General features: G+C 38.8%; 1 protein-coding gene across 1 annotated transcript; it reads right to left on the minus strand.

Annotated features, from left to right (window-relative positions):
- Positions 1–1,459: 1,459 nt before the first annotated feature.
- On the minus strand, positions 1,460–23,014 carry LOC117953660 (solute carrier family 25 member 36-A). Its single transcript, XM_034886912.1, has 7 exons — positions 22,562–23,014; positions 20,070–20,234; positions 17,304–17,381; positions 13,011–13,111; positions 5,646–5,712; positions 5,226–5,515; positions 1,460–3,797 (listed from the first exon to the last, which is right to left on the minus strand). Exons 1-7 carry the CDS (start codon positions 22,600–22,602, stop codon positions 3,604–3,606), a joined length of 936 nt encoding a protein of 311 aa, XP_034742803.1. The 5' UTR covers positions 22,603–23,014; the 3' UTR covers positions 1,460–3,603.
- Positions 23,015–24,517: the final 1,503 nt, after the last annotated feature.

Consider the following 24,517-nt stretch of genomic DNA (forward strand, 5'->3'; position numbering starts at 1 on the left):
GACAACAGAGACCAGTGAATTGAGTAAATTGAACTTGTGTTCTGGTCAATTCAGGAGCTATTTGGCGCCTCCTGGTGGTCATAGCAGGTAACACACACAGTTTGTGGACTTCGAGCCACTCTTTAAACTGACATTTCCATACTTAGTTTCACAAACATTTGTAACACAGTAACACTGCTGGACATGTATGTAGTTTACTAATTTCTAGTGATTTACAAACTAGGAACGGTTACCCATACAGCTCATGAGGCGCACTATTCTATTCTGCATCTCCCTTTGTACTGCATGTATAGTGTATTTTTCTATTTTTACTATGCAAGAAAAAAACAAAAAGTAGAAAAATACATATATACTGTATACAGTATATGTGTATTTTTCTACTTTATTTTACTATGCATGTAAACATATTGTATATACTGTGTACAGTATATATGTATTTATTTTATTATGTATACTGGGCATCTGTAACACAGAAATGTCTTTAGTGATGATTTAACATCAATCTTACAAAGACGGGAACATTTTGAGCGTCATCATTCAAAAAGAGATTATTTTATGATGAACACTTTCTAACATGCTCACTGAAAGGCGCTTATTACTACTACATACAGTTTATCAGTCACGTCCTGTGATTTTTATTTTCAACATCCAAAGAAGAGTGCCTTCTTTTGAACTCTAAATAGCTGGACAACAATAAAACAAGAAGAAAGAAATAAACAATTAGATAAAGAAAAAAGAGCAGATACGATTTTAGTTGCAAGTGGATTTTTATTTACTTTGGGTTTAAAAAAAAAAAAACATACAACGAAGTATCTGGCAAAAAACAATCTTCCAGGTTTCCTCTTTCCTGCCCAAGCATACAGGAGAAAGATTGAATTGCATACAGACACTGAAATTAGAGGTAAAAAATAAAGTGAAAATGTCTGCACTATTTGTCCAGTTGTCTGTTCGTTTCACATTTTGGTATCTTCACCCCAAATATTACTGCAATGGATCCAAAGACATAAAAGCTATTAGTGTTTTACAGGAAAACATTTAAAATGAGTCAGCACATCTTTTTTCAAGCACCGACAGCAGCTTTGGATCCGCAACCTGTCAATAGAGACTGAAAATCAATAACTGTACAAGTGAGGCCCGGGTTTGCCTCTGAAATGAGCCTGCAACAAGGAGAGGGAGGGGGAACGAGAGCCGTCAAGAACAACACTGCGCAGTCAACGCATCCGATTTTCTATGCCTGGTGAAATAAATACAATACTTTAAATTTCTTTTTTTAAACATGGAAAGTGTGCAGACTTAAACTTTTCCATATGGAGGATGAGCACTGAGACCACAGAGACGTTGTGGAGGGACGGCTTTTCTCTGCACAGAAGTCTTAAATGTCTTTTAAAAAGCATGTTTTAGTTATAAATATAAAAATATCTAAGGGACAATTTGATAAGAAGCTTGAAGCTTTTTTTTTAAAGCGTGTGCCAAATGTACCCAAAAGATAATTCTTTATGTATCCTATATGAAGATTTTAAATGATTGTTCAAAAGGGGTTACTGTGCGGTTATTACCAATAACCCTCTTCAGTAACAGCTTGGCAATATCGGAAACTCTCAAATTCAGTTCTTAATAACCCGGACTCTGTACAGTGTTGCAGAAAGATGTTTCCAGTTGTTGAACTCTTACGTAAATGTACTTTTGTTGTGATATTCAAAACTTGTTGCTAGGGAAAACCCAAAATCTGACCAAAAGCAATGAACAATGTAAACATTACCAATGATGGAAACATCCAAATTTCTTTTAGGTAAAACGACTTAAGCGTTAGCACAAATGTTTGCATGACAGCTTATAGCAACATACAAATACAAAGAAACCCACAGATTATACTGTTGTAATCATTCGCGCTATATCAATATTCATGTCAACAGTCAATGTCAAACAAGGTTAAATTGCACAAAAAGGAAAACAAAAATTTTTAAATGCTAACTACAGCATGAACAAACATGGGCCTAAGAACAAAAACATAAAAGATATGCATATACAGTATCTATATTATATACACGCATTTGGACATCCTTCACAACTACTGAAAACTCCAAACTGTACAATATATCTGCTATAAGAACAGTTGCGCAAAATAACATTTTGATATACAATAATACTTTTTTTGTCTTTTACAATGTACAAGTTCAAACTGTCCACACAATAAAATGCAAAGCACAAGCCCTAAGAGGCCACAAAAGTGCATGTTATCAGGTCAGTTGGAAGCCACTGGAAGGTAGGACTGGCATGGGAGTGGGAACGAAAGCTGGCAGTATCGTACAGGAGCTTCTCCACACTCCCAACCCCGGTGTCTCGCAAGATTATTAGTTAGTGGAGGGAAATCTGGAGTAGGTGCTTTAATTATACACGCAGGCACACATGACCGCAGATTCACTCGCTCACTCGATCGCTCACTCAGTCACTCACTCAGTCACTCACTCAGTCACTCACTGGGTGATGATGAAACTCCATCAACATTCTCCCCACACCGTCACATTATATTCAAGATAATGTACCTTGGTACCTTTTGGACAATGGCACACTTCACATCTGTCATGTTTTCACCCAAGATTTTTAAAGTCCTAAGCAGTGTCTGGGTGCGGGCAGAAGCTGGCCTTGCGTGCCAGTCTTGTCTTAGTTTTAACCAAGTAAAAAACTGTCGACACAGAAGGCCAACTTCACCTGAAGGGTCACCACCAGGCACGGATTTATAGGAGGAATAAAACACTGAATGTCAGCTTTTTAACCTTCTCTCTCAATTTTGGGTGACCGGCCGCCACAGGTACATCATTTCTTTTCTTGTGTGTGGCCAGTAAGCTCACTGCTGTTGATGAACATCAGGGGGGGGGGAATGCTTGAAGCCACACTTTCTGTAGTGCAAAGATGAGTTGTTCAGGTGACAAGCCAACGTTTTTGTTTCAAATGCAAGCTTTCTTTGGACATTCTGCTTTAAATGAACATTCCTCAAATGCCAGTCATCTAATGCTACCGTAGCCTCACAGCACTGAAGCAACAGCACAGACAATTAGAGTGAAACTGACATACATTTAGTTATCATCTCTCCTTCCAAATGCAGTTGCCTCCAAGCACTCCCCTTTTACAATATCATCTCTATCTATGACAGTGAAAAAGGCCGTCCTTCACTCCTCACTCAAAAGGGAAGGACGCAAACTAAAACCTTTTCTGTTAAGGCCAGCGATTTGTTCTTGAAATCCTTTCCCGTTAGAGGTACCCTTAGTTTAATAGGTGCTGAACTCTTTCTGTGTTTTTCCTGTCAGGGCCTCCTACCCATTTTACCTCTTCTGTGCACTGTAGCAGCGCTGTCTATCTGTTCCAGCAATCTGATAAAAGGGAACTGGAGGTGATGATGCTGATATGATAACAAAGGGCTTTCCTCCCTCCGTTTTCTTCATCTTTTGTTCATTTTTCCTCTTCTGGTCCACTAGAGTATTTTCAGTTTTCCTTTGGTCTTCATATTGACATTTTGTCCTCACTCTCCCTCGCCAAGGGGCTTCCTTCTCAGTCTTTTGCTTACTGTCTCCCTCTTTGAACAGGAAGGAGACCTACCTTGGCGTGCTAACGGCCAAGCAGGTAGACCACCACTTCATAGGTGCACATCATGATGGCGGTGTTGGGGATCTGTCTGACAAGGTGGGTGGTTAGGCCGCGGTACAGCGCCCGGTATCCCTCCTCCCTGGGCACCGTCAGCAGAGTTTGGAAGAAGGAGCGGTACTTGCTGCCTTCTTCTCGTAGCCGTGTGCGGATCACCTCTGCGATGTGAGAGAGGAGGAAGACAACTGGGTTAAATACACCATTGGCCACTAGTTGTTCTTGTCAGACTTGTGAGTGTTGTGTCGAATTCCCTCGAGCTACATTTGCACATCTGACAACCAGATACACACCTACAGTTATGCAGTTAAGCTATTTATTCTTTTGGCATATCAACTGTCCCTGCATAAGCCTGCAGGGACAGTTGATCAGCCTGCATAATCCTAACCTAAATAAAATGCATAATCCTAACCTAAATAAAATACTGGAGATATTGATTTGGTCTCTGTCTCAGAATGACTTTAGACTATCCTAACAGAAGGTATTTCAACTGTTGCATCAGGCTGTACGTAGGTGGAGAATGAGACTGATATTTATAGCATAAGTGGACCATGGTATTTTCCAATAAGAAAAAGTGAGTCACTGCTTCACTGAAAATTTAGCATGTCTTGATGTGTTTTTTAAAACTACAAATTATTGTTTTTACATTTATATTTGAGTACAAATTAAACACACAACATATAAGGTGTTCAGTGATGAGCTTTGAAGGTGCAGGGAGGTTCCAAAGTGAGTAAGCGATCCTGTAACCAAGCTGATAAAGCTTTTTTCCCTGTGCCATAGAGATCTGTTTTTCCCCAAAAACTATGAGAAGCAGAGCTATGGGCCACACTGTTGCATTTGGTGACATTTTTTTTCATTGTGATAAACATGGGTTCAGTAGTTTATTATGAACAGAGTGGAGTAGAGTAGATAAGTCATAGAGTAGAGTGCACTATTTACTCCGGTAGATTTGTACAGTGTTATAGGAAATGAATCTGCTTTTTTAAATTTAAATTTAAACAAAAAAAAATGTGAAGTATTTTGTCCTAGGCTACCGTTATACAGACATATCTGTAAAACTAGTTATTACTCTTTCTATTTCGAATTTGAAAATCCATGGACTTTTATAATTGAAAAAATAAATAAAAATAACTTCCCTCCAAGAAAAGTAATTTAAAAACCTGTAACTTTTCCACAATGTAAAGTCTATTGTTAGTGAGGCCAGTGGCAGAAAAACTACTGCGCATATTCAGTGGGCCACATATCAAGGAAGTAAAACCGGAAGCTTAGAGATGTTTTTTTGCATATCCATGTTTTGTAATGCATGCGTGGGACTGACCCAGCCTCAAGTGACCATTCGAGGAACTGCAGTTTTTGGCACTTTGGCACCCTTAATTTTTCTGCACCAGAGGTTGCAGCTTGGTAGGAACCAGTAGGGTCAGGGCTGAGTGCCACAGACAGGCATGGGAAGTGAGAAAGTATTGAGATATGGACTAACGCATTGTTGGTTTTGGGCGTTTTGTGGAATTTGTTGACAATAAGAAAAATATGGAATACTGTAAGCCTTATCCTTCGGGTGGGGAAAAAAGCTGAGTGAGACAGAAGGTTACCATGAGGGTAGGCGATGGAGGTGGCACAGGTCTTAGAGGTGGCCGCTGCGAGCATCATGCCGACAAAGTCAGAGGCATCTTTGACGGACTCGTCCTCTTCGTCCATGCTGGCGTGGGCCTTGGACTCCATCAGTTTACGTTTGATGCTCTCATAGATGACAAAGTGAATAACAGTCTCAGAGATGCCAGCGTACGAGGCTGACATGCCCCTGTAGAAACCTCGCAGGCCGTCCATCTGGTACACCCGCCGCACGCAATCAAATGCATTCATTCGCCGCTCACCCCGGGTTCTGCAATCACACAAAGACTTTTAATCAAAGTTCAATAACATTATAATTTAATTCTCATTAATATCATTATTATAAGAAATATGAATGAGTCATACAACTCCTTCCACTGTAGTAGTTTGAGGTTCCTTACCTGGTTTCCAGCTGCAGACGGGTCTTGATCAGCCAGATGGGATTGGTGGCTGTGATGGCGGTGAACCCTGGGAATTTTAGAGGAGGACATAGGTTCAGACGGAGGCAGAGACATTTGGGTAGACACAATCTAATCAACTCTATGACATACACTATACTGTACAAGGACAATGAGAAAGCACTTCACTAAACAGGATCAACCCGCATCAGGGTTTTACTTCACTATGAGATCGTTCAATACTCTCATAGAGAATAATTGTATACTGCAGATCATTTATTTAATCATTTTTTTTAAATCATCAATTTAGTTATAGACGCATGCATTTTCACTTTCACATCTTGATCCTCTTCATGTGAAATGCTACACATGTGTATCTAAACAACAGCTCTCTCAAGTAGCTTAGCTATACAACAGTACATGAAGGCAGCGGCTGTGTGGGCTTCATTTTTTTTATTTTATTTTTTAATAATTTGTCATTTAATAAAAAATAAAAAAAAGGCCAAGCAGCAAAGTCTTTTAATACCTGTGAGTGTGGCAGATCATTATTAAAACTGCCGGTAAATTCACATCTTTGAAATGCTAATGAGAGCTCCCATGTTTCTTTTTAATAAAAATAATTTGCCCATCTTAAAGAGTTTACGGAGGCGGTCTGTTTTTTTAATACCATTACTTTCAATGTGCTTTGAATTACACACAAAAGTATCGTCCTTTTCCTGGGAAAATCTGCCATTCCACAGCTTCAAGTCACAATACAGAAGGTTGAATAATTAGCTTTGACATTGCTCTAATCTCTCTCTCATTGTTAGTTCAGCGCCCTTTATTAGTCAATGAATGAACATCGTTAGGTTTATTCTGTGACATTAAACAAACCAGTAGTTAACTGGTTAGACACTAGAGACAGGCGGTTGGCCTGATACTAGCACCACTACAACAGCTCAGAAAAACAAAACAGTTCCTGGAGGAGATTCTTCCATTATTCAGCGAGACTAAAGTGCAAAGTCTCAACTGACATTAAAATGAATGCAGACTTTAGTTCCCAATAGTGGTGAGCAGTCCTGATCTGTATATCCATGTGCTTTTACAGCCAATACTAATGCTAGCTTAGTTTAGGCTCCCTAAAAAGTGCAGATGTGAGTGTGTGCAGAATCTTTGACTTTATGTTGTTGTACATGGGATGAGACTTTTATGACGTTCTTGTGGTTTTGTTAAGTACCAACGCTGGGCAATATACAGTAAGCTTAATGTGTAGGGTGTAAAGCTAATCAGTGAGTACTTTGTATCATTGTGAAATGACCCAAAGTCTCTCTAAAGGTTTCTGATACAAAGGATGTAATGGGGAGAGCTAAAAACATTTGGCCATTTGCAGAAAACAAGCTAAGACGAGTGTGAGTCTAGAAAGCAACCTCAGTCACATCTAGTGTATCAATGCAACACAGCCCTACGTTAAGGCAACTGCGTGAAGAAGAGAGGAAGACACAGGTCTGTTGGAGAGAAGAAGAGAAGGACAAACAGAGGAAGAAGAAAAAAAGAGGGAAGTAGAAGCAAGTAGCGTCTATGGCGTGTACTCACGAGGGAGGGGCAAAGCTCCTCCAGCTCCTCCCCGCTGCAGCTAGTAGCCTGCAGATATGGGGGGCACAGATGGCGGGGGTCTCCCACCCAATCACGCAGGGGTGAAAGCTTTACAGTAAAGCCCTAAAATAGACACAGGCTTTTCTGTACCACAGTCGCACACAAGCAGCATTCACATCCACCCCCAACCCTACCAACCACCCTGCCCGACCCACTGGTAATGTACAGGTAGTTGGAGAAGAGATGGGAGGGGAGGGGGGTGAAGGACCGACCTCCCCCTCCATCTTTCCCCAAAGCCCAACCCCAATCCCTTCAATTTACTCTTATACGTAGAGGTACATTGTTTTTGAATTTATCCCTCCCTTTACTCCGTTTATCAACTGGAATAAAGAAAACGTTGACTGAACAGAAGCCAACACAACCCAAAACTCCAGCTCCATCACCACTACAAATACAGAGGCAGAACATTTAATTGAGGATGTATTCTTCATGACTATTGTGCAATTATCAGCTTATAATTTACATATTAGAGAAAAAAATTCAATCAAATGCTTCCTGAAAAAAAGGTAGTAGAAACGTAAGAGTGGCAGGTGGAAATGCTAACCTTGCCGTTGTGTAGAACAGACTCTAAGCGGTGGACAATGATGATGAAAGGAGTGAAGAGACCATTTAATGAACGTGTGATGACATAAGGATGAAGTGGTTGATCATAGTAAAGTGAATCAATGAGGTGGAACACTGAATGTGTTTTAGCCAGCATCAAACACCTTTCTGGGCCAAACCTCATTCCGGAAAAAAACTGGGATACATTTATAAATAAGGTGTTGTTGTACGTGGTGGAAAATGTGTCTCGGAGAGACAGTCTGCTTCTAGGAAAACACATCAAATTTAGGTCTATTTCAATGTCACACAGAAAGACACTGTAGATGGGCAAACATGGTAACTGTCAATATTTATTGTTAAATAAACATCTTAACGTTCATAACAGCACACAGTATAATGGAGAGAACCCTATATAGCTGTTTTTAATTTTCAACTCTTTGATATGATTGGTTTTAGTTGAATTTGTAAATTGTTTGTTTATTTATGTTCTTCTTGAATGTTCACTATTAATGTTTATTGGTCAGCTTAATAGGAGACCATGTGTCCAATAATAACTGATGTGTAAAAAATATATCTTGAAATATTGATCACCATTTCTCCCTCTGAATCAATAAGTTAAAAATAAAAATGTCTCAATGTAGATTTTTCTCAAAATTCCATAACACAGAACAAAGTAACTTCAGAAATACTATGGTAAGGGAAGTGAACCAGACTTACTACGACTTGATAATTTAGATAAGCCATATATATATATATATATATATATATATATGGCTTATCTAAATTATCAATGTTATGTATGTATATATATATATATATATATATATATATATATATATATATATATATACACACATAACAGAACACAGAAGTAGATACTAACTAGATCTTGAGCTGAGCCTCTGTGCATTGCTGCATCTGCATATGGGCATGCCGCTGCATGTTTGCATTATGACCCTTTTATAGGCACATAATCCCTGTGCTGTTTCTCCAGAGGAGTTGGACCTACATTACAAGGCAAACATGCTTTAGATTAACTGCTGGAAGAGTAAATAAGTCTAAGTAGAGATCCCCGTAGGGAAGTCACGAGTGACTCCACAAAAGTCACTTTAAAAAACTGAAAGCAATTACCCAGGCACTGGGGTCAAATGTAGCTGTTCTGAGACTTTCTTAAACTCTGCTATTTCTGTGCTAACAAGACTGAACATATGCACATGAAAGACGGAGAAAAAAAGTTAATCAAGTTAGTTGTTCAGTAGCAGTTAAGACAATTGAACTGTATAGTGTGTATAGTACAACTATACAGATATGTCACTCAAAGTACTATAGATAACTGAATACAACTGCCATACTGATGAATGAATGTGTGATACATGAAAAAAAAAAATTCTCCAAGCATAATGACCAAAAACTCATACTGACTCTTCTAGAAGTTAGGTATGGTAGAGGTGATGCCGCAGTGGATATAACGCGTACCTTAGGTGTGGGAGATCTGGGTTTGGTTCCCATTCTGTGACACATCAACCAATGTGTTCCTGATCAACCCTAGTTGCTCCAGAAGCGTGCAAACTCTGATATATGGCAATTGTAAGTAGCTTTGAATAAAAGCCTCAGCTAAATGACATGTAATGTCATATTATGTTAAAGTTTGCCCAGCTTTATTACATGTCTGTGCTTTTACTGCATTTTGTCTAGATTCAAGTAATGATTTGTTTTTGTTTTAAAGGTCCCATGGTATGAAAATTTCACTTTATGAGGTTTTTTATGTTAATATGCGTTCCCCCAGCCTGCGTATGGTCCCCCATTGGTCAGAAATGGCACATACTAAGGAAAGCTCATTGTGGGACTGGCTCTAGTGGCTGTAATTCTACACCAACGTGAATTTTGGGAAAGAGACCTCAGATGTGGTATTAGGGGACCACTAAGGTCCATATAAAAGAGACTTCAGATACAGTATTAGGGGACGACTAAGGTCTATATAAAAGAGATTTCAGATACGGTATTAGGGGACCACTAAGGTCCATCTAAAAGAGACTTCAGATGCAGTATTAGGGGACCACTAGGGTCTATATAAAGGCATCCAAAGAGCACCATGTCATGGGACCTTTAAACTGGGCCAAGTACTGTTGGGGTTAAGCTGTGAAGGCAACCTTTCATCAGAAATTCGAACTAATTTAAAAAGAGGAAGTCATGTTGAAGCAAATAGCACCATCCTTTTGTATGACTGATACGGATTCTCCTTGATAAGAACTGATTGAGGCACTAATGGTGTTGATAGATGACAACAAACTACAAAATGGATGAGTTATAACCTTCTGTAGCAGTGACGACAACAAGGTTAGCATTTCTCTTGTGCAAATCCACAGAAGTATGTGTCTATTGTATATTATTCTAACTTTACTATGCTGATGAAACAAGGCAACAGGCTAAGGGGAAGGGGAAGGCAGGTGTGTGTCAAGACAAAAAACTTCCCAATAAGAACCAAGAACTACAAACCAGCAGCATACACATTGCCAAAAGCAATGGTAATATCATTACAAATGAATAACCATTATGAACTTTCTAATATTTATAAAAAAAAGAAAAGAAAATCACCATTTTTTTTATCATACCAGTGTAAAGAAATGGGATGCTACCTGACGTGTCCGCCCGAGTGCCAGGGGCCCCGGTTGACCTTTGGGGGCAGTGCTCTCTCCTCTATACACACACAGAGCAAAGAAGGGGGCCCAGACCACACTGTTTAAGTAACAACTGGGATGTTAAACCATTTACAGAGTCCTCTAGAAAGGCCTCAAAATCAAAGAATAAAAAGGGGAAAAAAGGGCAAGGAGGAAATTAATAAATAATGGAGGACATGGGGGACAAAGGGGCTAGGAGAGGAGGAAAGCACAACCTAAACTTTGAGGACAGTGTGGTTTCTCATAGGCCAAATTCTCATGGTTACACCTTCTCGTTCAATGCGTTTCCTTTATTTTCATGACTATTTACATTGTAGATTATCACTGAAGGTATCAAAACTATGAATGAACACATATGGAATTATGTACTTAACAAAAAAGTGTGAAATAACTCTTAAATAGGTCTTATATTTTAAATTCTTCAAAGTAGCCACCCTTTGCTTTTTTGATAGCGATGCAAACCCTTAGTGTTCTCTCAATCAGCTTCATGAGGTAGACAACTGAAATGGTTTCCATTTCACAGGTGTGCCTTGTCAGCGTTAATTAGTGGAATTTCTTGCCTTATTTATGGAGTTGGGACCATCAGTTGATCCACAGCCGACAGCCCTATTGGACAACTGTTAGAATTCATATTATGGTAAAAACCAATCAGCTAAGAAAAGAGAAACAAGTGGCCATCTTTACTTTAGGTAACGAAGGTCAGTCGGTCCGGAAAATTTGGAAAACTTTGAATGAACTTTAAACTTTCTTTCTCAAGTGCAGTCACAAAAACCATCAAGCGCTACAACAAAACTTGCAAACATGAGGACCGCCCCAGGAAAGGAAGACCAAGAGTCACCTCTGCTGCAGAGGATAAGTTCATCTTAACCAACAGTTAACAGCAACTCAGATTAGAGACCAGATGAATACAACACAGAGTTCTAGCAGCAGACACATCTCTAGAACAACTGTTAAGAGGAGAATGCCAGAATCAGGCCTTCATAGTCATATAGCAGCTAGGAAACCACTTCTAAGGAGAGACAACAAGCAGAAGAGATTTGTTTGGGCCAAGAAACACAAGGAATGGACAATTAGACCAGTGGAAATCTGTGTTTTGGTCTGATGGGTCCAAGTTTGAGATCTTTGGTTCAAACCGCCGTGTCTTTGTGCGACGCAGAAAAGGTGATAATCTATTTTTCAACAGGACAATGACCCCAAACACACCTCCATGCTGTCTAAGGGCTATTTGACCAAGGAGGTGAGTGATGGAATGCTGTGCCTCCACAGTCACTGGACCTGAAACCAATCGAGATGGTTTGGAGAGAACTGGACCGCAGAGTGAGAGCAAAAGGGCCAACAAGTGCTGAGCATCTCTGGGAACTACTTTGAGACTGTTGGGAAACCATTTCAGGGGACTACGTCTTGAAGCTCATCAAGAGAATGCCAAGAGTGTGCAAAGCAGTAATCAGAACAAAGGGTGGTTACTTTGAAGAAACAAGAATATAAGACATGTTTTCAGTTGTTTCACAGTTTTAGGTTAAAAAAGAAATTAATTCCACCTTCCAAGTTTTGATGCATTCAGTGAGAATCTACAATGTAAAATACTCATGAAAATAATGGAAACGCATTGAATGAGAAGGTGTAACCAAACTTTTGGCCTGTAAGCATATATATATATATATATATATATATATATATATATATATATATATATATATATATATATAAAAACAGTGTGTGTACATATACACACACACACATACAGCAGAGTCTTGGTGTAAATTCCAGTAGTGGCAGATTACAGCCTGAAATTGTCTGTTTGCGGGGTCTCTTTTGCATTAAAGTCTGAGACTGCTGATTTAAGGATTTATTTCCTCAGCTATACATGGGTTGGCAAGGCCATCACAGAGAGAAAACATACTGGGTGTTTCAATGTGCTTTTCCTTTTCAAAAATGATCTTTTATCAAATGCCAGATTGGACATTTACTCTTTACTTTGAAATATTTTGATTGTAGAAAATTACAGCATGGAAAAATGTATCTTTGTTTAGGCTTGGTTTACAGTAAACTAGGAGGCTGTTTTCACAACAATCAAGCTCAAGGCCAGTGTGATCCGGAAAGTCTTAAATTGTGCTTTCTGATGAACCTCCCTTTGTTTATATATAATAATATTTGTGTACATGAAACAGCTACGTAAAACCTACTTCTTAAAACATATATCATTAGTTAGCTTTGGCATGCTTCAGGTATTCACAAGCTTTTAAATTTGTGAAAATCACACCATTCCACAAATGTATATGGAGCAGGGAGAGGGAGGGGGGAGACTTTATAGATTTTGAAAATGATGAAAAGATAAAGTAAAATGAAATCTGTCTGAAAAATACAAACTGAATATTTCTTTAACATGTCTTTTTTTTTTAAACCCATCAGTGCTACACACTGCCCAGGCAGAATGACAGACAGACAGACAGACAGACAGAGATAACACTCAGTGACAAACAGACAGAAGGGAGGGGGGAGAAGGAGCCCTCATTACCTGCAAGCCCAGCCGACACCATGTGCACCTGGGTAGAGTCTGGCTCCAGCACCCCATTCAGCTTCTCTTTGGCTGTTGAATACGCCGCAAAGTAGATCGCCCTGTGAAAAATATACAGAGAGATGTTAGATAGTAAGAGTGAGATATCAGAAACACTGGTTAAACTGACTAAGGATTAACTTCTATTCATTAGCTTCTTGCAGTTTGAATACGGCTGATCAAAATTATTTATTTGCGACAAAAAAATAATGATGAGCATTCAGGAATTTAATTGTTCTATAAAAGATCACTACACAAACACAGACAAACTGCGATATTTATATATAAGACAGCATTAAGTTAATTGCATTAAATAGGAAGACCTTATATCAACTGAAATCAAATATTGCCTAAATTGTCCATGAGGACATGCAATAGAGCTAATCCAAGCTAATATGTAGCCTAAATGCAAGCCACTGAAAGACGTTCACCTCTGCCTGCCTGCGTATGTGTGTGTGTGTCTGTCTGTGTGCGAGGACATGCACACAATGTTTAGTAGCAGATTAATCTCCCATGATTCCAGCTGCTCTTCACTAAATAAAATCACCGGATTTAGTCAACGTTTCTGCTGGTTGGAATTAAACCCAATGACATTCCCTCTCTGCCCTCCTTCTGAATTGAGAGCATACATGCACAAAATAATCATGCTGCTCTGCAGATGAGAGATGAATTATGTGAGTGTGTCTGAATGTGCATGTGCATCTCTCATACCTCTCATCAGAATGTGTGATGTTGCTGGTGCAAGCTGTTCTTTACGTATGTGTCTTGCGTGTTGTGTGTGTGTGTGTGTGTGTGTGTGTGTGTGTCTATGTATGTGTGTGTGTGTGTGTGTGTGTGTGTGTGTGTTGCCAATGAATGGCAGCAGCAAGCCCAGTGGACTGCGCCCTCATTAGCATCAGAAGATTTTTTTAGCTTCCTAGCGTGAGAGTGCTGTTTCCCAAATATAACCGTCAAGAAAAACTGTTTCCCGGCAACGCAGACCTCCCCTTGTAGATGAATACATTTGCAATAAATCTGTTATTTCATTTAATTATAGTCCATCTGCATCTTAAGCTTTGCCTAAATCATACTGTGATCTAATGCAATGGGAATAGTACAGCTTAAGTTGAAATACTGTACATCTTCAAAACAGGAATCTTCAATCTATAAAAAACCATGCAGATATTGATGGCGGCATGTTGTTCAAGTCGTTATTTGGCCATTTTTTGAGTATCTCCCTAGAAGAATCACTTAGACTCTACTACGTGCAGCTGAAGACTGAACTGATGGACTTGGATACTCTAAATACAGTGGGGCTTGAAAATGTGGGCACCCCAAGTAAAAATTTGTACTAATGTGCATAAAGAAGCCAAGAAAAGATGGAAACATCTCCAAAAGCCATCAACTGATAGATTAGACATTCGTCTAGTATGTCACAAAAGTTAAAATTGAATTCCATCATTTACACTTTCAAAATAACAGTAAACAAAAAAATGGCGTCTGCAAAAGTCGGGGCACCTCGCAGAGTTTCTAGCATGCACGCCCCCTTTGGAAAGCTGAGACCTGACAGTATCATGGATTGTTCTCAATCATTGTCTGGAAATACCAGGTGATGTCAATCTTAAGGTTTTAAATGCCCAGACTCATCTGACCTCACCCCAACAATTAGCACCATGGGTTCTTGCAGTTGTCTAGAAAACTGAAACTGAAAATAGTGCTCAGAAAGCAGGAGAAGGCTATAAGAAGATAGCAAGGTGTTTTCAGGTGCCAATATTCTCCGTTTGGAATGTAATTAAGAAATGGCAGTCATCAGGAACAGTGGAAGTTAAAGCAAAATCTGGAAGACCAAGAAAAATATCAGACAGAACAGCTCGCAGGAGTGTGAGAAAAGCAAGTCAAAACCCACGATTGACTGCACAATCCATCCAGAAAGACCTGGCAGACACTGGAGTTGGGGTACACACACTGTAAAGAGATACTTGAACAAATATTGTCTTCATGGAAGAGTCATCAGAAGAAAACCTCTTATACGTCCTCACCACAAAAAAAAAAATTAACGTTTGATGTTTCTGTGAACCGATGACGTTAAAATATAACTTTTTGGCTGGAATGTGCAAAGGTACGTTTGGAGAAGAAAGGGCACAAATTTGAATGAAAAGAACCTCTGTCCAACTGTTAAGGTTGTATTGCAGCCAGTGGCACAGGGAACATTTCACAAGTAAAAGGAAAAGTGGATTCAAAAAACTTGGACACTAACTTGATGCCATCTGTGAAAAAGATTAAGTTAAAGAGAGGATGGCTTCTACAAATGGATAATGATCCGAAATCATTCTTTATCCACATTAATACAAATTTTTACCTGGGGTGCACAAACTTTGGGCCCCACTGTAAGTAGTGGTGATTTAAAAGTTTTGCTCATTGAAATACATTTAAAAAAATAAGTATACCCTGATTTCTTCATGTGATGTGGCAGTAAAGCCATAAAAAAAATTTATAATTTAAAAAATTTAAAAAATGGTATTTTGAATTTTATTGTTTCAACTAGTTTCAACAAGTGGTGGGACAATTGTGTACATATGTAATCATATACTGTATCTCCAATGTCACACAGCCTGTGAAGAATTATCTAAATTTGGTGTATTAGGGATTGGAACATTAGGCTCTGACGGACTCTCTCACTCTCACACACACACACACACACACACACACACACACACACACACACACACACATTCACGCACGCACACCCCTTTAGAGAGTCTGAGCCAGACAGAGTGAGACAGCACAGACAGTGCAGGAGCCAGAGGACAGAACAATTCTGATTTAATGTAGGCAAAGAATGAGAAAAAAACCAAGAGAGACAGAGAATAAGCATGGAGCAAGGAAAAGGATGACTCAGAGAGAGACAGAGACCCTAAAAAACCAGGAAAACTAGACAGGTCAGAGACGGGGATTAGACACAAACACAACTCTCTCAATATAGAAACTCCATTGTGATAAAAAGTACACAAACAACATCCACAGTTACACAGCTGGCCGCTGCCTGCTGTTGCTGATGTTTCATTCAGACCTTGATGTAATGTAACCCTGACCTACCAAACTAAGAGAGAAGAAAGCTACTCATTTCCTGTATGATTTGAAACACAGATTTCTTCATTTCTGTATCCTTGGCCTGCTATTATTGCAAAAAAAAAAAATATATACATTCCTCAACAAAAATGTGTCCAGGTTTGATGCAACATATGGTGTAAATGACGCAGAATGCTTTTATTCTCGGATAACAATTCTTGTTAGTATTGATAACAGTGGTTCATTCTGAAAGCTTGTTATAAACATCACAGATTTGTGGTGGTGAACTGCAGTACTCTGCTACAATGGTTATGAGATATAGGTCATTTATAAATATTTATTTATTTATATTGATTTCTTTTGGCTTTATTCTGTACATTTTTGTGGTATTACTTAAAAGGAGACCTATTATCCTTGTATTATTTTCTGTCATATATATATATATATATATATATATATATATATATATATATATATATATATATATATATATATATATATAAATAAATAAAATGTTATGGCTGTTACTCTTAAAAGTGGCAAACTCTAAAAATAATTAAGTAAAACGCAAAAGTAATCCCCGTGAGCAAAAATCTCAGATTTCAGATCGTTGTGAAGGCATGGCTTCCAACACGTGTTTCAACTTGAGGTAATGTCAATCCGTGTCGCATTTCTTTACATTGTCATCTACAGGCAGTGTTTACATTACATACACTTCTATATGTACATAGCTGCATGCTAATGTCATGGAAATGTCTATTCTTGGTTGCAGAGGTGGTTCATTGCTTTAAATTTTCGGATCACATTCCTGCTGGAACATGTCCTGTTTTATTATTAACATTTATTTGTGATTTTTCACGGTAGAAAGTGCTGCTATACTCCAGACAGCCCTCAACTGCAACAGATGGTACAGAAAAGAGCAGGGCACAGATCTGACGACCCAGGAACACTGACCAATCTGAGCAGACTGGGCTTTTTTGGGAGGAAGGCTTAAAGAGAGACAGGCGCTCCAACAGTGTATCAGACAGAGGCTGAATACAGGTGTAGCAGCACATGCACATTAAGAACAATAAAACATGTTAAAGTAGAAACACATTATACAAGTATGAATCTGAAAATGAGCCTAACAGGTCTTGTTTAAGCCATACAGTCAGCAGGAGAAGACAAGCACCACACCCAGAACACTGTAGACAATACTGTACATACCTGGAAGGTGCCACACCCACTAGGTTGGGTCCCAGTCCTCTAAAGAGTGAACGGGTTCCCTCTCTCTCTATAATTAACCTGGAGAGAAAGATTGAGATTTCAATGATTGTTTTCCTGGTTACTCCATCATTATACAGAGCAACCATACAGTACATTTAATATCCATGTAATAGGCTTTCTTTAAATGCATACCATTGGGTGAATAATCATGTGAGAATAAATCACAGTTATGAATATTCTGATAGATTCTTTCGAGTTATGTCTTGACTGTGCATGGAGGTGGGGTCATGTGAACTTTTACCTAATACACTTTACACCAAAATGTTAATCAAAAATGTTGAAATGCTTTTATTTTTTAAAAAGAGGTTCGATGAGACAGTTGTTGCTATACATGCCTGTATGCAAGATTTAATAACAAGTGCCAGTATTAGCTTAGCTTAGCACAAAGAAAGGAGGAAACAACTAGCCTTCTTTTCTAAAACAACAGCAATCTTCTCATCCAGAGAACCATTTTCATTCTCTCTCTTACTCTCTCTCTATAATTTTGTTCCATAACTTTTTTTAGTACCAAACAATAAAGCAAAGCTATCCTGGGGAGATATAAGCAACCCTAAAGAAAATAAAGTACTGCTTTAAGCTAGATAACAAACTGGGCCTTTGGGGTAGATTAAATTCTCTAGACTTTGAGCTGTCCCACACAATTAAAAAGAAGACAGCCAGAATGGTCCTTTGAGCAGCTCTGTGGCGGTGTTTCTTCAGCTCGTGGGTTTGTGGGCTGCACCCTGGTTGTGAGATTTTGCCAACTACTGTTCATAGCTAAATACTTCACCTCAAAAATGATATACAGTATGTAGTATGTATCGTGTTCTCCATAGTCACAACATTTCAATCATAAGCTAACATACTCTGTTCTAAAATTGAACAATGCCTGTACTTCACTGCATGTTGACCCACATTGACTAGTGCTGGTTTTTTTTCCTTTCCTTGCCATATCGCTCTTCCCTTTCCTATTGTGTAACGGTGGTGTACAGTTTCTGCGAGTGGCAGTTTATCTCAAGGGCAACACAAGAAGTTGGTTTGTGTCAACACACACAAGCAAAGTTTTTGAGGGTAAAACAATGCTCTGATTAACTGCAGTCGAAAAAGGCATTAGTACAATGTTATTAAACACAACCCTGAAGAAAGCCTTGTTAAAGCAGCCAAACTTACAAAGGAAGGATTCCCAAATATTGCAACAGCCAGTGAATTCTTTTTGACTTCATACCCTGGCAACTCAGAAAAAGCTAGTTTGCAAAATAACCTATGCAAGCATTTGCCGGTGGAAAATTCCATGCATAGCAGCTTGGACATTATGTAGTATGCCTAACAGTGTGACATGCTCTGTGACAGGCATGGAAATAGTTTACCAGAGAACAAGAGTAGAGCACTGTAGCTACGTTGAACATTTACTTTAACACTGTTAATCCCTCAGTGACCAAAGGTAAGTACGAGTATCGAGTAAAATATATATCTAACCAATGTTGGATTCCCCTATGCTCTCACTTCCCATTTTATTGGTAACTTTCCACTGTTTGTTCAGAAGATGAATGACATATCATGTGGCACCCAAAAACAGCCCCAGAGCTTCACAGTCAAAATGAGGCTTAATATAATCTCTGGGTGCCATTAACAAAATATACTCAATGCTGGACTTTTCATCTGTTGCATTTCTCAAGTGTCTTGGTTACAAAGTCTGCTGCTTGTTAAAAACTAAACCAGAAGTTCCATAAGAGAAAATCCATCAGCAATCCCAAAAAGCTTGAAATTTACTCCCCAGGGAAGGTTTAAGGTTAATTATTCATTGAGAGTTTTTTGCCCCATTTTGGTCTGTCATTACGCTGACGTAACTTTCTGTCCCCTGGAGTATTCAAAGTGTCATGCTGAGGCAAATACTAATCCTTAAAAAGCACATTCAAAGAGTCAATGTAAACTCACGAAAAGATTGTAATGATACTAGACAAACAACCAGTTTTATTAGTACTATGGATACAATATAGATTACCTAGATCTGACAGCAAACACAGAGTGTGTTCCTGCTCTGACATACTGATACAAACCCTCCTAACTTAGAAATTTAATTTGTATCTTTCGGACCTTCTTCCTTCTGCCGCTGTCTAAGCACATTCATTGAGTGAGTAATGCAACTCGGGATAAATGCAAATTTGCTTGTGGGCTGACCTATTTACAACTTGGTGAGGCGTGCCTTTGCCTTGATTTGTGCTACAGAATGGCATCTGTTAGCTTCTATTTGGTTCGTGCTATAACATTGTAGAGTATGTATTTAGGCTGCCTTAAGTCTAGTGTACTAATGAGGTGACTAGACACTTACCCCCCCAATTTACACGCAAACATTTTCAGAAACAATCAACATATCCCATAGCTAGTCAATGCTATTGCTGAATGGCTGCACCTGTTGATGTGCCTCAAACCTGGTGCTTTAAAAGTGTTTTACCCGACCCCCGTGCCTGTAACTTCCTGAAGAAGGCTGGATGCTGATTTGCGTTAAAGTTGTTTTTATCTTATTCTATTTAGAATGTGTCAAATGCAATAAATGCATTTTATATATATATATATATATATATATATATATATATATATATATATATATATATATATATATATATATATATATTTGGAAAAGACGAGGGCCTTGGCTTCTTCCAAGATGTTTGGTATGGTTCCTTTTAGAAGTTATCCCTAGTTAACATTTTGCCTAATTCTCCTTACTTGAGACAGTGCAGAGGCCCTGGTGGAGCAACACGGGCCACACTGGCTCCATTGACGGTGCTGAGCTGGACTTCAGAGACGTAGAGAGTGATGGAGGAGGACTGCAGTCTGGTCTTCACAACCTCCAGAGGACAAGTCAAAATTGCGCCCACTGTGCCACCACATCTAGAAGGGAGTAGGGAAGGGGTTAAGGGTGCAGAAATATATGATATGGTGGACGAAAGGGTCAACACTCTGCATAATGACATCTTAATAACTACAAAAGCATCAAATATCCTATATAGCATTTGTATTGTTTTCATTTTTGCTCATTCCCTCTGTCCTATAAAGCATCTCTGAGTATCTTAAAAAGTGCTCTATAAATACAATGTAATAAATTATTATTAGATTTATTATATGTCACATCTATATTTTGGCTATGTCCCCTGCCAGTGATCTTTTTTTAAACCATCCTCAAATACTGATCTCCCCAATCACTGGTGACACAATCTGTTTAAAATGATTTAGGCCGACATCAAACCACCATGACCTGATGTTGCAATCCTACAACACGCAAGATTGTATAAACTGGTTTCATGATGCAGGTTACTGGAAAGTGACCATGGTTCAGTGTATCTGCAACCAATTGCTAAATGTTGCCATCCGAATAGGCGAGAATTAGTTGTCATTAAAATTAGACTCCTGTGTAGCTGGCTCACTGACCACACACACAAACATGACAGCTGCTTACAAACGAGGCAAAGAAACTGATCATGTTGCTTAGACTTTGACCTTTGCTCAGACTGAAGCCATCAACATGTAAACAAACCAAAGATAATTCTACTGCATCAATTTCCTCCACATATAATATCATTGTATTCTCCATTTCATTCATGTGGTGTAAATTAGTACTTTATTCTTATAACCCCATGGCTACCAGACATCATCTCAAAACAATGTCCTGTCCGAGTGCCACACATGCACATTAGTTGATCCTCTCTGCTTTCGCTACAATAGGACTTGTTTAAACAAGCTTCCCAATCAAACAACCCCAAAGCTGTCAAAGCCTGCCTAGACTACCACAGTGACAAACCATACAAATGCTCTACAGGTCAGGTTAAAAGTGAAAACTTGCTGCAGCCCTACAGTAGTGCATGCTGACATCCTGGCTACTGGCAGTAAATTCCTCTAGCTTCAGTCTCTTTCCAGTGCAACACCAGCTATATTTACCTTTCAAAAGACGGACCTACATTCATGCTCACAGGCATCCATGACCCTTGGCCTACTTTCAGAGCATGTGTTAGTGTGTCTAGTGGCTGTGAGAGGCAGCGCTGTGCTGAGGCCTCCAGCTCAGATTTTTGGGGAAAGCAAAACTGGTTTTGCTTATTCAAGAGAGCAATGTATTTGGCTTTGTTCTCTGACTTTAAATCCCTGACAAGAAAGATCACAAGAGAATTGTAGTGTGATGAGATTACCATATTTTAACGTCAATAGTGTGGTGCAGATTCGAAATCAGAGATAACAGACAAAGATAAAAGGAAGACAAAAGATTGTAATAAGAGAGACAAGCTGTCTCAATAAAGTGCTACATTTTACATATGTGTTGACATTTTCTTTTCTATGAAGGGGTTGTTGACTCTGTCTACAGAGTTGTGAATGAGAATCGTTGCTAAACTGTATGGGCTGCCTGTTACATAAAGCAGTACTTTTTAACCTAATTTGGGGTGCTTATTTAGTGGTTTACAAAAGGATCCTGAGAAACAGCACAACACTAAAACAAAATGTAATATTATCAGATGTGTGTTTGCAGGGTAATGCTTACTATCTATGCTATCTACTGTACATGAAAATGTGTTTGAACCCTAAAATAGCGTGGGTGTGTAATGCTAAACAGCCAAGTTAAGTTAGATGAGTTGTGATTTCAACAGATACTAACTTAATTGACTACGAGTTGCCAACTCGTTTATTCATCTATTTAACCTCTTAAGTTCGTAACATGCAAAATCTCTGGACAAAAGTAGATGAATTGTTGTAGCTGCTGCAGAACTTCATCAAGTTGTCGAGAGAGCTCAGCAACGAGCCGGAAATAAATTGAATTTGCTTTCGAAATAAAAGCTTAAAATCTTGTCAATTGAACAGAATATGTCGGTATTTACAGTCTTCAAACGAGAAAAATGTTTAAATACTCAGTGGTATCCCGGAGACACACTTTAGGCGTTAACGCTTTTTCTCCCTGTTACATTTGTGTTATTATTTGTGGAAATGGTTATATTTTGAAATGCTGACAGAAAGTTTAGTTCTAACGGGCAGGTTTGACCATTGACACGAACGTGCACACAGCTGACAGGATTGTAACACATGCACGCGCTGCACAGAAAAACGGACCTTGATAACTAGCTAACGTTTAACGCTTAATTTAGCTAACGTTAGATAACCCAGACGAGTCCGACTAATGTTACGTGTTTTAATACTGAGGCTATTAACAACGCCAATATCTCAGTAGAATGTCTTACCCTCCAGCGAACAAATGAACCAGTGTGTCCCTTTGGCTCATTATTTAGCACGCCCTGCCAAGCAGCGCACCTCGGGGCTGCGGCAGAGGGTCAAACACGGGTTTGGGTCTCGTCCCTTCCCGTTGCTTTCTGCCTCCGAGAGGATGCGCACGAAGATGGGCAAACGTCGTCGATGGTGATGAACCAGTGGTGGGGCGAGTCTGCGGTGATTCAGACTGCAGTGGGCCGACAAACCCCCCTCTGTCGCTCTCAGCTTACTCAGGTTCCCCTCTCAAAGGGATAGCTTGTTATCTTCGACAAAACCACCGGCGAGTTGGGAGCCCACCAGGTTAACTACTGGCAGAATAAAACTTCAAGTCTCTAACGAACGGTTTTATGGCACATCCACGGGTTTGTCTCGATTATCTCCTCTGCTTTCATCGCTGCAGCGAGTGGGAAGGAGGCAGAGCCATAGTATTTCCTGTACAATCATAGGCTGGAAAACAGACGTTGCTATTGGTCAGCCTCATACGTGACGTCAGCTCTTCTCCGCCCTTATCATGCACTGTTCACATGCTCAATGAATGGATCAGAGCTGCTCTACGTCGGAAACCTTTTTCTCGAAGCTACCATCTTTGAGTGTGACACAGTTTGGTCTGAAACTTATTTTTACAGTCTCTAGTCTGTAAGTATTTGAAAGAACAGGTGTTCTGTTGCTATGGTTGTCTCATTCAAGACGGACCGGAGACAAAAAACACATAGACAACCACACAAAAAGTAATGTCGATTAGGTTGACAACCAACAAGCAACAAATAGAATTAATAATAATAAAACAACACCTATCCGTACAATATTAAGAATAGAGTAGAAAGCCTTCATTGCCATTGTATTAAATACACTGGCCTTAGGAGTGCTATTTAGTTTAGTTTAATAGTTTATTAGAACATGTAAAAAATACATTTGTATACATGCATTCATGCAGACATATATTATTAAAATGACAGAAAAATAAGGTCATGTACTTCTTAGCATAGTCTTCCAAAATTGAAAGTCATTCAAACAAAACAAAATGTCCCATGTTCAAAAGGAGTAGGAAGACGTTGATAAACAACTTATCAGGTCCAACCCCCTTTCTCTACTTTAACCTTTAGTAAATCTCTTGCTTCAGTTATTTACACATCATAGACACAGATGCATACATACACAAACACATTTACACTTTTTTTTAAAAAGTTTTTATGCCTGATGAGTGCACTTAAAAACAACAGGAAAAACATAAAGACAACGTTATTGTAATTTTTGGACTAGAATAAAAGTATAAAATATAATGAGTATAAAGTATAGTGTCAATAACTGTAACCATTTCACTGTGTAATTCTTACAGTAGAATAGTTTTACACATAGAAATAGGTTTATTTAGCAATTGTGGGTAGTAATCTTTCATACCAATGCCAAAACCCAGGACTGTGTAATGGCAGTTTTAAATTTGTAGGATTTTTGCATCAATGTAATGAGTCAATTCCGTCAATTCCCAGTATTACTGGTTATTTAATCTATACATGATTTTTTTGTCTTATTATTTGATCAGTTTAAGACAAGTGTTGCTAAAACATGCAGACTGTCTGTTAAATTTGAGATTAAAACAGGCCACTGTCTAGATTATATTAGATAATACTTTCTTCATCCCACAGTGGGGAAATTCCCTTGTTACAGCAGTAACAAGGCAGTAACAGTACTGTTTCCTACAGTAAAAGCAACAAACAAACAAAAAAGTGAACACACAAACAAACAGGCAAACAACAGACAATGAGCAGAAGGCATAGAATGAATGTAAAGTGGCTTCAAATAAAAGCTATTGTAAAGTGCGGTTGCCATGGTACAAAAAACAATGTTGCAGTGTAAGTAAGTAAGTGATGTTAAAATTAAAATTAAAACTTTAAAAAAATATTAGTATGTTATATGCTTTTAATATTGGG

Source organism: Etheostoma cragini, chromosome 12 (assembly GCF_013103735.1).
Source record: "Etheostoma cragini isolate CJK2018 chromosome 12, CSU_Ecrag_1.0, whole genome shotgun sequence".
Lineage (NCBI taxonomy): Eukaryota > Metazoa > Chordata > Actinopteri > Perciformes > Percidae > Etheostoma > Etheostoma cragini.

Coding starts and splice junctions, on each gene's coding strand:
- LOC117953660 (XM_034886912.1), bottom strand. CDS start 22,602: ATGAGCCAAAGGGACACACTGGTTCATTTGTTCGCTGGAGG. Junction 20,235..22,561: donor GTTCATTTGTTCGCTGGAGG/GTAAGACATTCT, acceptor ACTCCCTTCTAG/ATGTGGTGGCACAGTGGGCG. Junction 17,382..20,069: donor GGGCCTCTGCACTGTCTCAA/GTAAGGAGAATT, acceptor CTTTCTCTCCAG/GTTAATTATAGAGAGAGAGG.